This window comes from Gopherus flavomarginatus, chromosome 2, assembly GCF_025201925.1.
Source record: "Gopherus flavomarginatus isolate rGopFla2 chromosome 2, rGopFla2.mat.asm, whole genome shotgun sequence".
In the NCBI taxonomy this organism is placed as follows: Eukaryota; Metazoa; Chordata; order Testudines; family Testudinidae; genus Gopherus; species Gopherus flavomarginatus.
This window is the reverse complement of record NC_066618.1, coordinates 191807465-191822677: the sequence shown is the minus strand read 5'-3', so window position 1 is coordinate 191822677 and position 15213 is coordinate 191807465. Positions and strand designations below refer to the sequence as shown.

The following is a 15213-nucleotide window of genomic DNA, read 5'->3' as shown; positions in this document are numbered from 1 at the left end:
GAGGGGCAGGACTTTGGGGTGTTTCTGAGGAAATAGGCGTGGGGCAGGCTCTCTCCCCTCAGGCAGAGCAGAATGTAGCAGTCTGGCTGCTTAGTGAATTGTTCCCATTGTCTTTGTGAATTCCTGCAGGAGTATAAAATAGGTGTAAAAGTTTTAAGGCTCCTTTACATTGCCTGAGTGGTGTAAAGGACAGTATGGCCTTATAAATGCTTATGGTGCTTTACTGGTTAGAACTGGTATAAATTTTTGACTGAAAAAAAATCCTATCAAAATGTGCTCCGTGAACTGTTTGCTACTGACTTTTCTGGAGAAGGTCCGTAGCTAATATAAATTGTGAGTTTTATTCCCCATCCCTCACTTGCTCTTCAGTTGCCTATGATGTAACCCTGAGCATATGGCTACATATATTTGTTGACTAATACATAGAAATAAAGGGTCAAATCTGGCTGCATTACTATTGGGCAAGAGGGTTTGAGGATTTTCCCCAGTACTCCCCACCCCCATTCTCCATCCGTTGGATTATAGTTTAAATATATTACCAAACCAGCGTGATTATATACCGTTATTTTAACAAATAAAATCTGCAAAATTCTGCAGAATTTTAAAATATTATCTGCAGAATTTTTAATTTTTTGGTGCAGAATTCCCCCAGGAATAAAGTTGTTGCTAATGAGCAAGGTATTCAGAGTCCTGTCATTCCACTGGTAGGCAGTCTGCAGTTCTCTAGAGCTGCTCTGTGACTATCCTAACCATACCCTCTTTCCAGTCTTTGATTATTTTACCTTCAAGGAGAACTGTTCTCACAGCTGATGCAAATACCATCAGTACCAACAGTGAACTACATTTCAAGATTCTGAGCTTTCCTGTATGAGCCTGACTGAGCCCAGTGGGAGTTTTGTCACTAATGTCAATGGGAGGAAGATAGGGCCTGGATATGGTGCCTTATGCTATATTCACCACTCTGCAGACCAAGAATTCAGATATCCCTAATCTAGGTAATCCCAGTCTGTACAATTTTTTATTGTTCTAACCCTGGGGTAATTTATATATAGGGAATGTTAATGCTTGGCTGGTCCCTTCCTCTCTCTAACAGCAAAAATGATTTTAGTCTATGTTAAAACCCAGGAGGTTTGAAATACAGAGAAAGGTTCTGCGGGAAATTGAGTTGTTGTTGTTTTGTTTTTTTGTCCTCTGAACAGTGGTGCTGGGGTCTGCCCTGCTGCTGAGCATGTTGAAAAATCACGAAGTGGAAATGTTTGTTTCAAGCTGCCAGATACAGAATTCCATTTGAATTAAGTAAAGCTGAAAGCTGGCTCAGAAAAAAAAAGTGGTTTTCAATGTAAGGCAATGTATATTTTTACTGTCATATAAATTTTCATAAAGTCCATTTTAAGCAGCTCTTCCTCTGAAATGTGATTACACGTCTGACTTAAGCTGATGAAAGCCAAGAAAATTCAAAGTTAATGCTGGCAGCATTATCTTCTCTATTCCCATCATTATGAAAATAAAAGGGCTCAGTGATGTGTGAGTGCAGGACAGAGATTCAGCTATAATACCAGATCCCCTGGCTTTGTGATTTTAAACCAGACTTTTCATTCACATCATTTTTTAAATACATGCATTTATTGATTTATCTACATCAAGATAAGTAAGCTCTGATGTAGGGTGTCTGATGTCACTTGTACGTAGACAGTGTAATATCGTGGGATAAATCAGAGGGGTGAGGGTACATGGTATTCCTATGAAAGAAAATAGTTTCATTTTAGTGGCATATGTCTGCAGAACTTGCTTAACCTCGGAATCCTTTCCCACAGCTACACCCTGCGTTCCTCTGGAGAGTGTTCATGGACCCAGTTATTTAGACATTTAAAGTCATTATTATTTTTAAACAGATGTTCTATTTTTTTAATGGAGGAAAGGCTGCACTCTTAGTTTTAGCATTATACACATTTTGGATCTGATATTGCTCCCACTGACATCAAAGGTAGTTTTGCAATTGACGTCAGTGGGAGCAGGCTTTGGCGATTTTGTTACATAGAAAGTAAATAAAAATAGTTACTTATCATCATAAAAAAGCACTGAGTGAGGCAGGTGGCCTGTAGGGTAAAAACAGTCTGTATCATAATGCATATGCAAGTTGGATGAAATTAAGCTTGTTGCCTTTTTAATGCTTATCTTTGACACCTTACTTTCATATTTATAACAAAGGTTTATAGAAACCTAATTTTCTAGAAAGATACAAATTCTGTTGTATAAACAACCCCATGTTCCACAAGCATCATAAGTAGGGTTTGAATCCAAGAGATTCAGCAGTGCAAAGATATTAATAATTTTTGCTAAAGCAATATCTATATTAGTTGGCATCAGCATCAAGCTGTTAACCTCTGTGAACCAGCCACTAAAGGGGGAATATAGCATAGGTGCCAACTTCTGCTCGCGCCGCTTGGTGCTCGACCCCCCTGCCCTCAGTCCAGCCCCTTCCCCAAAGTCCCCACCCCAACTCCACCTCCTTCCTGCCCCTAGCCCAACCCCTTCCCCAAATCCCCGCCCCATCCCCGCCTCCTCCCCTGAGTGCTCCACGTTCCTGCTCCTCCCCGCTCCCGGTGCTTGCTGGGCTGCCAAACAGCTGTTTGGCTTTGGCAAGCGCTGGGAGGTAGGCAGAGGAGTGGGGATGTGGCGCGCTCAGGGGAAGAAGCGGAGGTGAAGGTGAGGGGGGGAGTTCCCCTTGGTTGCTCCAGCCCCGGAGCACCCATGGAGTCGGCACCTATGGAATATATTACAGTGAAACAATGGGTTATGTATACAGGAGGGGCTCCATTTTGAAGCCATCTTAGAATTGGCATATTATTTATGAGACGCAGTGTAGCTAAGTCTTGGGTCTTCTGTATTAGAGACCTGAATTCTGTTCCCAGTTCTGCTGCCTGATACGGCCTTGTGGAACCCTTACTTACTTCTTCTGTAAAGTGAAGGGACTGATGCTTACCTCCCTTTGGGGGGAAGGGCGTAAGGCCTTGCTTAATAACTCTGTATACTTCACAATCCTTAATATTAATTCCAGTCAGAAGAATAGGTGAAATTTCACCCTTTGTTTTGATTTCCAATCCAATGCACCTTCCCCTAGGCCAGAGGAGCATGTGTCCAGTCCATCGTAAAGAGACACCTCTGATTTGTGGGACTGCTTCAGGAAATCAGTGAGGGGTGGAGAGCATACCCAGAGGTTAGATTTGTAGGATCAAGCTCCTAATAAGTTCTACTGCACATGCACAAATGGCGGTTTTCTGTGGCTCATGACTTGTCCAGTTCTGGATGGATTTTTAACAGCACAGAAAAAAATCTTTCTGACTCTAGGAACCTATCCCTCTGCCAAATTGCAAGTTTCTGTTTCAAACCCCGAGGTGCTGGGGATTTTTTAAGTTGGAATAATTGTTAAGGTTGGCAAAATTTCCTGTTTTTCCCTAATGTTATTCTCAAAAACAGCTGAAACATCCCAAGGAATTTAAACCTGAAACAGAGACCAAACATGGAAAGTTTCAGTCCCAGTAGTTAAAATTTGAAAAAGTTATAAGTAGTTGAACTTTGGGGTTATAATAAGAAATGGTTGGCAACTTTAATAATAGGAATTGCTATCCCTAGCTCCTAAAATATAAAATGGATTAAATAATAATTGCTTAGCTTATAGGTGTCTTATGAAAATTAACTAATGCTTGTAAGTGTTTGGAGATCCTTTGGAAAAAGGTGCTGCTTAAGAACAAAGTATCATTATTTTCATTCTCAGTTAAGCATGCTGGACCAGATTAATTCCTAATATAACTTCATTGCCCTATGTGGAGCTACAGCTGGGTTGAATTTAGTTTATTTGAATAATTACAAAAACACACCCCAGCTTTGCACAAGCTTTTGCTGATGCTAGTCCTAGATTAAAATAAGATTTTTTTTTGTTTAATAGTTGACGCTTACCAAGGGGTGGTCAGAGTGGGAAGAAAAAGTGGATTAATACATTTTCATCCTGTTTCTAGGAATTTCTTTTGGAGGGGGAGTTGTAATTGCAAATATCAAAACACTCTTAAGCATAAAGTAGTGTTATTTTGTGACAGATAGTTGTTCTTTCCTTGGTTTTATATCAGCTGAATAAATCAGAATAACGGTTTCCATGCTTGGTGCCATGGATTCTCTGTAATAGTGCGTCTCTCAAAAAGGAATTTTATTGCTTGTTTGGTAGAATTAGGCTTATAAATGCCAAACAATATTTTAAAATGAGTGTTGGGCTTCTGAAAAGTGAATAACCTTCCACAGTTTTGCAGGCAGCTTGCCATATTCCCTGCTTTTCACATTTGGGACTTGAGATTCTCAGCAAAATGTTTTTCTTCTTTAACCTTCCCCTTCTCCAAAACTGCAGATAGTTTGTAGGGACCTTGGAGATTCTTCCTTTCCTAATGGATTGGTGCTGCATGGCCACTTGGATTCTATGTGGAGCAGATGAAGTCCAGCTGGAATCTGGAGCGGTTTCAATATCTACCATGTTTAGATCAGCTTGTGTAAAAGAACCATGTCAAAACAGTCTCTTCTTCCTGTATTTCTCCTTCTTTTGTATCAGGTCAGTCACTTGCCAAGTTGTAAGGCGCACCTCAGTAATCAGCTCAGTGACTGACTTGTAAAGGTAACAAACTCCAGCCATTTGCTGACTACCAAAGGAAACTAGCTGTGATTCTCTGTACTTAAAGGGCTATACCCAAGCTAAAGGTTCAGCTCCCTTTCCTTATGGGGTATGCCTCTGTATCCTTTGTATGCGTAGTAGATTGTAGCTAAATAAAACTTGTTTTTCCTTCTCAAATGGGATGTTGGAATTAGTTCTTCCCCATTAAGTCCATATGTTAGTTGCTTGAGCTTCCTGGAGGAACTTTGACAGTCCCGAGAAGAAAGGTCGTCTTCCTGAAAATCTCAAAGAGGCCCTTGTCTGCCTTACTCACACAAGAAGTCCCATAAATTAACAGACTTATCTTTTGAAGCCTGGAATTTTAATACTGAAGGTGTTTTTAATGGCTCCACAGTGAAGGTTGCATTTCACTTTCCACTTATGCAGAAATAAACTCCCTTTGTTCAATAAGTGCATAGAGGGGTTACTGGTGTTTTGTAGATACAGGAACCCAAGAGTGTAGGCTATTTCTGTACCTTCAAAGCACAACAGTTACAGGTAAGTAATTTATTCTTCGTTTTGCCCAATCTCCTATTTCATCCATCACACAGAAGCTGGGGAAGTAATTGTGAAGGCTACATTTATCCTCTCTGCTTGTGCTGTGACACTCTAAAATGCTAATGTCTGACCTATTTCTTCCTCTGCTGCCTTTTACAGCCCTTCAAGGCTCCAGCTAGATACTAAACAGTATTAGAGGAAACCTACACTAAGGTGACATATCATCTCCAAACAGCTGGCCAGAAGCCTGGTTGTCACTGCCTGCCTGGTGTAGAATGGCATTTGAGCTCGGCACTCTGTTCTTGTTGCTGTGGGCAATAACAGGTAGGAGTTTACTTCTTATGTTAATGTCTGAATCGTGCACAGTGAATGAAGAAAACGTTACTGATTTTTGTAATAAGAATAGGCTGAGGAAAGGAGACTGTTGCTGTTCCTCACTAAGAAGAGTTCTGGTGACATAACAATTCTATATCTGATAGCAGAAAGGGGACTTTATACAGAGACTGTTCAAAACTGATTTCTGACCACTACAGATAGGGTGCAGGTGAGGGTGGATGAAAGGTTCCAAGAAACCTTTCCTTATCTATTCTGGGTCAGCCATAATTAGGTACATGTGCTGGGGTGTGCAAAGGGAACGGAGCACTATAAGAGGCATATCTAGGTCTGGGCAGGGCCATATGCTCCAGCAGCACTGTGGTAGAGAAAAAGCACTGACCGCACCTGTTCTTTAGGAGTAGGTCCTCACAGGTGCCCATGAAAAGCACAACGTTTTGAAGGATGAATGCTTTCAGGCATCAGAGCTGAGGCCTGATCAAGCCACTGGTGGATGGAAAATAAAGATGCATTTTTTTTCAGGTCAGTAGAATTTCTTTTCAAAAAGACATAGTTTAGGGAAATGCTACCAATTCTCTCCCACCCCCAACCACCACTGGTGACTTTTTTTTTTGTTAGCTATAAGCAAACAAATGAAAAGTAGTAGAGATTCTCAATACTACCTGTTTATCATCCATCATTTTATCTCTAATGTTGGCAGTGTTAGCACAGACACTACAGAATAAAGGTCAAATGTACATATAAGGTCTTTATTTTGCCAGAGAGCTAACAGTTTTTGGAATTGTGGCTGTGGAGATACTGGCAGAATCTACATTATTGGAATTCAGTAAATTAATAGAAGAATTATTTGGACTCCAGCAAGTCTTTTGAGATGCAAGGAGGATTAGCTGCTTAATAAGGGAGATTCTTGCTAGTATGCCTAGTTTTAATAAAACTGCTGAATATGAGAATGAGATGGCATTAACTCCTGGACATTTTGGTGGTGAGTCTAGAACCATCCTCTAGAACACTGTGGAACGGTCGTACGGTATGTCCATAGAGGGGAAGATGTGCCTGTTTTTGTATAGTAAACAGTGGATGCATGTGTCTATTCATATAGTCAATCCTATTTAAACCATATTTGACGTCCTGATATGTGACCCACACTGGTATTCTTTGGTGAAGAAAATTTCAGTGGGAGCTTATTGTGTGTAAGGAATAATGAATTTGACTCATTAAGAGTGTTACCAAATTATAGGAGTGTATAGTAATGTTTCTAGTTAATTATTACTAGGCTAAAAAACCCTTCATGATATCTAAAAAGACTTGTTCATTAATTATATCTTGTTAACCCTGTCTCAATTATTTTTCCAAACCAAACCTGTTACTTATCTCTCGCATCATAGGGTATGTATTCCAGACTTCTCTCTGTCCCTGAGGCAATAGTTCTGAACAATAAATTAGGGGTTAACGAATGTTGTTTGTGTGCCTTCCCTCCTCTGCACACTTCCATTAACTTTGGTGGAAAAGTCAGAGACTCTAACCCTTTCAGTGCCCTGCCAAGACAGTTCAGTAAGGGTGTGGTTCTGTGACGTGCCGTACTCCCGAACTGAATTGGAGAGTGTTCAGCATCTTCCAGGAGATGCTCATTGTAACAAGTCAATGTATGCTCACTCTCTGTGACAGTGACATAGCCTTTTGTAATTCCTTCAAAGTGAATTGTCTGTGGCTCAAGAAGCTTGTTAGATTTTTGTGCTAAAATTTTTAGCTTTTCTATCTCTGATTCTCTGAACTAGTGATCCTTCTAAAGAACTGTGAAGTATGTTGCATTTTCCTAACAGTCCTAAGCATGGATTTGTTAAGTCTTCCAGGGCTATTTGAGCTGACTCTTTCACTAGCTCGCTTGATTTTGCATGATAAGGGCTTGATGCAGTATGCTTGAGAGAGAATAGTAGTTATTGGAAGGTGCTAAAAACCAGTCCTCTCCTTTGTCAGAGGCTTTGAGATGAGCTACCCTGACCTGTACACTGGATGGTTCTATTTGTGTTTTTTATTAGTTGTCTGAATTAGATTGGCGTGGCTGTTTTTCGTTGAGAGCATTTTTGGTTTTTGTAAAGGGAACATATAACAGCAGACACTGAGGTCAGTGGGTACTGACCCCTGCTGTGTGACCTTAAGTACACACTTATGTGACACTGACTCATGTGATGAACTTTGACCCAAGTGTGGCAATGAATATTGGTGTCTTACTGTCACTGCTATGTATCATGTCTTTGACACTCAGCACCTCCTATCCGTGGGTCAGCTGACCTCATGAAACTCTGGTTGCAACTTATAATTTCTCCTTATATCTCACTAAGGCATGTCTACACTACAATCTCAAACTGATGTGTGTGTGTCCTTGTTGCCAAGAAGGCTAACCGCATATTGGGCTCCATTAGTAGGAGCATTGCCAGCAGATGGAGGGAAGTGATTATTCCCCTCTATTTGGCACTGGTGAGGCCACCTCTGGAGTATTGCGTCCAGTTTTGGGCCACCCACTAAGAAAGGATGTGGACAAATTGGAGAGAGCGCAGCAGAGGGCAATGAAAATGATCAGGGGGCTGTGGCACATGATTTACAAGGAGAGGCTGAGGGAACTGGGCTTGTTTAGTCTGCAGAAGAGAAGAGTGAGGGGGGATTTGATAGCAGCCTTCAACTACCTGAAGGGGGGTTCCAAAGAGGATGGAGCTCGGCTGTTCTCAGTGTTGGTGGATGACAGAACAAGGAGCAATGGTCTCAAGTTGCAGTGGGGGAGGTCTCAGTTGGATATTAGGAAACACGACTTCACTAGGAGGGTGGTGAAGCACTGGAATGGGTTACCTAGGGAGCTGGTCGAATCTCCATCCTTACAGGTTTTTAAGGCCCGGCTTGACAAAGCCCTGGCTGGGATGATTTAGTTGGTGTTGGTCCTACTTTGAGCAGTGGGTTGGACTAGATGACCTCCTGAGGTCTCTTCAAAGCCTAATCTTCTATGATTCTATGACTTACAGCCACGGCATTAATTACTGTGGTGGCTGATGTTCACAGTACCCTCCTCCTGTCAGTGGTGCTCATCCTCGCTAGGAGCACTTCCACCGACTGAAGAGGGACAGTGTGGGGGACTGAGGGCCAGGGCTCTCAGCTCCGTGCAGTTCTCGCCTCCCCACTCCCATCCGAGCTTTGATCTCGCCTCCGGGGGGATAATCTGCACCTAAAGTCCAGTTGGCTGCCATGCTTCCAGCGGGGAGTCAGCATCCTGGTGGGCAGCAAGGCTCCCAATGGGGAGCCCAAGCCGGGAGCGTTGGCCTGGCTGGGAGCCAGAAGCCAGCTTTCTTTCCGGGAGCCATGAAATAGACAAGAATGATCACCAGTATAAGGAACGCAGTGTCTGCAGACATACGCCTTATGCTTCTTATAAAGGTGGTTTTATTATGTCAGCAGTAAAGGGGAGTTACATTGGTGGGAGGAGCACTTCAGTGTGTTCACCTCCACTGTTTTGTTGTTGAAAGCTGACTTTTGTTAACAAAACTGTAGCCTAGACAAGGCCTTAAGTATGTATGAGTCTCTTATAATGTAGTCCAATGTTTCCCAAACTTGGGACGCTGCTTGTGTAAGCCCTGGGCAGGCCGGGCTGGTTTGTGTACCTGCCGCTTCCACAGGTCCGGCCGATCATGGCTTCCACTGCTCTAGGCCAATGGGAGCTGCTGGAAGTGGCGTGGGCCGAGGGACGTACTGGCCACCGCTTTCAGCAGCTCCCATTGGCCGCGATCAATGAGAGCCGCAATCGGCAAGACCTGTGGATGCGGCAGGTACACAAACCAGCCCGGCCTGGCAGGGGCTTTCCCTACACAAGCAGCGTCCCAAGTTCGAGAAACACTGATGGAGTCTATTGCCACTGATATAAATCCATTAATTGATAAAATCATTTTATGTTGAATGAGGTCTAAATTATTCTGGCCATGCTATCAGGAGTGGTTGTGCTAATGCATTCCAAAATTGATTATATATTTATTTTATATCTCATAACTATAAAATGCCATTCCAACTGAACTAAAGCAGGGAATGTACAGCTCTCTCATTGATAAAGACAGCATGCATTGGTTACCATCATAGACACAACTGTTTAGTTGACAGTGCAATATATTGGATTAAATTCAGTATGACACACTTGCAGAGGCATACTCCAACCTGGCATCACAGTGATCTTATAAAATCATTTTATTGCAATTCATTTCCACTGGCGTAATAAAGCTCAGAGGTGCCATCATGTCTGACTTGCAATATTCAGCTATTGCATTTTCACGCTGTGCTACTTTGTTCTGAGATTAGCCTTTATAACAAAGATAGTCACAATTACAGATGTTGTAGAACTCCCATCTCCTTGCTCTGGGCAATGCAGCCCTGTGTGCATAAAGCAACCTCTCAATGCCATTTACAAAGGTGCCATTTCTCTGTTTAATAACACACTTCCCCTGAGATTTCTACGAGCTGTGAGTTCTCAGTACACTATTGCCAACCTTATGTGCTCAAAAATCGTGAATCAAACCCCAAAATATCACAATGAGACTAAAAATCTAGTTTCTTTTGATTTGCTTTCTGATTTTTGACACATTAGAATCATGTTTTTAAAACTTTTCTTCACAACTGCAGAGCCCAGAAACTTTGTTTTTTAAATGAAAGACAGGATTTTCATGAAACACATGATTCCAGGAGCTGGGGCTTTAAGAAAAACTCCAAATATGCCAAGAGTCACAATAAAATCCTGAGAGTTAGCAAATGCGTCATTCTCTTCTGATCAATTATTTTGTAAATATGGCACTTTCCTCTGCAACTCCTCTCCTTTCTTCATTTGTGCAAAGTCATAGCAGCTGACTCTAGTGAGTCAAGTCTATTTTTATAGCTTTAGCATTGTGGAGTCAACATAGCTTATTGAGAGGGGCCTAGAGTTTATTCCTACTTGAGATCATCAACAGAATTGTTTACTCTCCAGTTCCAATGAGGTACAGCTGTGCAGGCCTGCTGATTGCAGTGAGGTTTCACAAGTGTCACTGAGGGCATAATTTTCAAATAGTGGGATTGTCCAGCACAACAGCCAGTATAATTTAACCCAAAAGCAACAATTTAAGAGTTTGATGATGTCTGGAGAGGAAAAGAACCCAGCTTGACTTTCAGGGTCTAGGTTGTATGTGCAGGGCTTGGAAAGACCAACTTTTTACTTGTTTGAGTTTGGTATTATCTCTTGATAAGTTTAATAAAACCTGAACACCACAATCCCATTTTAGAGTCACTTTTCAGAACAGAACTGCACGTGAAGCTATTTCCTCCTCTGGATTTCATGGTGAGTCCTGTCTCTGCAATCTTTTTAGGCTATAGGATTTCAGGGAGGGACTGTCTTTGTCTATGGGCTTTGTACAGCACCTAGCATATGGACATATTTTAAGTATATTTCAAATTGAATGAATTACTCACCATTCCAAAAAAAAAATTATATCTATTTAAGGTATTGATGTGGCCCCTGTTATCTGAGCATCTCACAATCTGTAATGTAGTTACCTTCACAACACTCTGTGAGTTAGGGAAGTACCCTTATCCCCAGTTTTACAGCTGAGAAATCGAAGCAAAGAGAGTGAGTGATTTACCCAGGGTCATACAAAAAACCAGTAGCAGAGCAGAGAACTGGACCTATGTCTCCCAAAATCCTGCCCAATATTACATAGGGATACAGGGGATGAGGTGGGTAAATAGCCTTTTCCTTCCCAGAGCACAGCTGCAGGGAAAGATTCCCACCAAGTGGTCAAGAGAGAAATCAAATCAGTCTGCTTCTTGATTTCTCAGCAACAAACAGGGATCCTGGCAACCTGTGAAATGAAGATGAACCATCAGGATCAGTGAACCAATTAGAGAGGCTCAGCAGCTGATCTTGGGCCCTATAACAGAATTGTAAACATCCTGCAGACTGCAGCTCTAATTACTGTAAAAGCTTTGCAGCCCATTGTTTGTAAATCTAATTGCAATACTCTTGGTTTTGTCCACGTGTCAATGATTTGCTTTTATATAATTTTAGCATTTTTCTCTATTTGCTCTTCCCCTCCTCCAGTGTTTAATCTGCAGTTAGAATGGTCTCTGAAGCAAGAAACAGGCCTTCTGCTTTCCCTGAAGTATCTCTGTGTAAAAGCTTACAAGATTTCAGGGAGGGGAAGGCTCTAAATAAGATGAAAGCAGGCTGTGGGTAGAGAATGAAATCATATTCCTTATGTACAGAGGTGTACGCCATCCCCTCAGAAACTCATGCAGTGCCACTTTAGATTTTGATGAACTTCTGGATAATTTGGCTTCTCTGGTTTTGAGGATAGTGATTTTTTTTTATAGATCCCTGCTAAGGCTGCTGGAGTTAAGCCTTTGTCTGCATTTATGTTATAAATCCTATTCTTCAGAGGCTTATAACTCAGCTGTGAAAATTGGCTCTGGCTTGAAAGTTGGAATTAAAGTTCTCATCTTGGGAGACAGCTATTTTTTTTTTAATTTATTTCCAGAATCTCATCAAAAGTGTCTCAGCCTTTTATGATGCTGGAGAAGGATAGCATAATACAATATTTTGCACTTCTATTGCATCTTTTCTCTCAAAGGCTCCCAAAGCTCTGACCAATATAAATGTACACATAACACCACTAAAATGCAGCCACCTCTGGATGTGGAAGCCAGCCAGCCCACAGCACAGTGGTGTGGGGAGAGGAGATTTTGGCACAGGATACTGGGGCAGACCCCACCTTACCCTATCCTTACGAAAACTAACACTGGATCTTCCGTATTCATGTAGTTCGTGCCCATGTGACCTCAGTTAAGGTCTATTTCAAAAGATGCTCATGTAGAAAATACACAGAATTGAATTTGTCTACCCTGGAAGGATAAAGAGATGAGTCATTCCTTTGAGGATTTGAATTTGTGACTCCAGCAAGCCGGGGGATTGAAAACTAGCTATGCTATAAATGGCTGGAAACAGCCACTCAGTTAGAAATACCTGTTTGCAGTTTCAGCTTGTTTTTCTTCGGCATTAGCAGAATTCCTACCTACAACTTTAAAATCTAAGGTTAGCCTGGCTGAGTAGTGGCAGCATGGCCATGCTTGGGCTTTGAGTCTGTCCCATGTTTCCCACAATGGCAGGAGCCAGGAGCGCTGTGTGTGTGTGTATGCTCAGTCTCCAGGAGATGGGACTGCTTTGATTTGTTCCCCTAAGATCTCCTCTTCCACAGCCAATTCTGACTGGCTATGGTGAGGCCAGGGCCAAGAATGCTGGAGAGGGAATAAGTGGGATGAGGGGGAATCTCAGAGCATCAGATTGACATCAAATCAGTTTCTTAAAGGGACGGGGGTTAAAATTGACCTGCTCTTCCTTATCAGTGGTTCCCCTTTGCAGTCCTTAACGGCTGGATTAGTTCCATCTGATATTTCTCACTTAAAATACCGAAAACTCTCCTGCTGCACAGCTCACTGTTAGACCCAATGACCAAACCAGTCCATGTGCACTGTCATCGTAATCATGCAAGGGCTTCCATCTGCCCTATAAACAACCCTGATAACCTCCAATATATCACTGTATAATCACCAGGCCACACACAATTTGGTGCCTAGTAAATTACCACAATCTCCATGCCATTCATGCCTCAGTTGGCCTATGAAACCCGACAGTGAGAGAATAGGAAACCTCAGTTAGTTTTTCCTGGAATCCTTCTGCCCAGTTCAAGCATGCTGTCCCATGCTGCTCAGGTAGAAAGATCGTTGTTATGATTTCAGGCAGTGAGGGCAGAGAAGTAAAGCAGGAAGTGTGTGGAGCAGGGGAACCTTGCAGCTCAAAGAGGGATTTGGGGGATTCCTTATAAGTGTTAGGTAATAAAGCAAGTCCTCACTCACCTCTCCAGCACCCGAGTTCGTGCGGAGTTGGTATGGGGCACACAATTCTGTCAGAGACCAGACACCAATGCGTTGATCAACGGGCTCACACTATCCTTAGCTCTAAAAAGCTTTAGATTAAGTGTGGCCCCTTTATTAGGGGTGAGCATCAATATTTATACACAGAAGTAAACAAAGTGATTAACAAAAGATAATGGTCATGCATAATCAATCAAGATTTTACAGGAAAAGCAAGTTTAACAAGTAAATGCATAGAGATAAAGGCTAATGGCTACTTAATAAAGGGGGTGTCATGAGTAGTTTGCAGGTCAGTGCTTTGTTCGATAAAGGGTTCAGAAAGGATTATGCAGAGACGGCCAGTCTGGGTGTGTTTTGGCTCCCCAAAGTTCACCAAAAGTTTAGACCCAACATTCCTCCATTTGTAGCTTTGAGATAACTATTAATCAAAAAGCTACACCCTATTTCAAGATCTCAAGGGCCGCTTGGCAATTTCAGCCTGGGCCAATTCGAAGAGAGTAAGGCTTTTAGCTGAAGTGGGAAAAGAATAAACTGACTTACATGAGTTTATGAGGGAGGGGACACACTGAATACAGCAACACAGTATTATAAGGACTACTATGGCCCCAACAACACCCACCAAGAGTTTTTTTTTTTTTAACCCACCCAAATCCGGGCAGCCAATTTCATAAGGCTCCCCACCAATCATAAGGTGGCTGGCCAGAGGAGTAGTTTTAGCCATTTCCCTTAGGTGTTTGGTACGTTGAAAAGTGTTAGAGTAGGTGTCATTTACAAAAACACAGCATTCTTCATAAGCAGAAAATAAACTAAAAAAGCACAAAAAAAAAACATACAGTTGTCAGAATAAAGGGTCCTCTCATTTTTTTCGAGTCAATTTAAGTCTAATGTCTGAGAGAGGTAAGCTGGTCCACTGGTCGAAGGCAGTGTCCTCAGTGGTGACAAGAGCTGCTGGTCCGTCACTGTGGTCCACTACGGCTGGCTTGACGTGGGAGTGGTGGATCCAAGATTTGCGTCCTTCCAGGAACACTGCAGTCTGGGTTGTTAAAAGAACCTGGTGGGGTCCAGTAAACCTTGGCTGGAGGGTGTCGTCACGAACGAACTTTTTGGCCCAGACGAAGTCCCCTGGTTGGAACGGGTGGATCTGTTCCTCCAGCGGCACGGTCTGGGAAAACTGCGAGGCTTTCCAAAGGGTACGGAGGCGAGCCTGTAGGGAGACAAACTGACACACGGTTAAATGATCCCCTCCCAATAGTGAAACATCAGCACGTGGTAGCGCCCCGCCTTTGAAAAGGGGGGGTGTTCATAGAGCAGTTCAAAGGGGGATAATCCCAATGCGCGGGTTGGGCGAGTACGAAGGTGAAACAGGACCAAGGGAAGTACCTGAGGCCACTTTAATCCTGTTTCCTGACAGTATTTAGCCAATGTAAACATAAGTTCCCTATTCATACGCTCAACTTTCCCGCTAGACTGGGGGTGGTAGGGTGTATGAAAGGAGTGTGAAATGTTCTAAACGGCCAAGGACATGACCAGTAAAGTGAGGTCCGCGATCTGAGTCGAGCACAAGAGGGATGCCAAAACGGGGTACAATATCTCTAAGGAGAATTTTCGCCACTGTGGCAGCAGTACAATTAGCAGTAGGAAAAGCTTCGACCCAGGAAGTCAGAGGGCAAACCAAAACAAGGAGGTGCTTTTTCCCAAAAGCCTTTGGCATATCTGCAAAGTCAATTTGAAGATGTTGAAATGGAGCAGCAGGCGGAGGTCTT

At 42.5% G+C, this 15213-nt stretch overlaps 1 protein-coding gene across 5 annotated transcripts in view; it reads left to right on the top strand.

Annotated features, from left to right (window-relative positions):
* KIAA0319 (KIAA0319 ortholog) overlaps positions 1-15213 on the top strand; it is a 99560-nt gene that overhangs the window by 16858 nt on the left and 67489 nt on the right. For all 5 annotated transcript variants that reach the window (XM_050941792.1, XM_050941791.1, XM_050941790.1 and 2 more), the window contains exon 2: positions 5351-5515. In XM_050941792.1, coding sequence (XP_050797749.1) covers positions 5467-5515 — 49 coding nt within the window. In that variant the 5' untranslated portion in view covers positions 5351-5466. The remainder of the gene's footprint in view (positions 1-5350; positions 5516-15213) is intronic.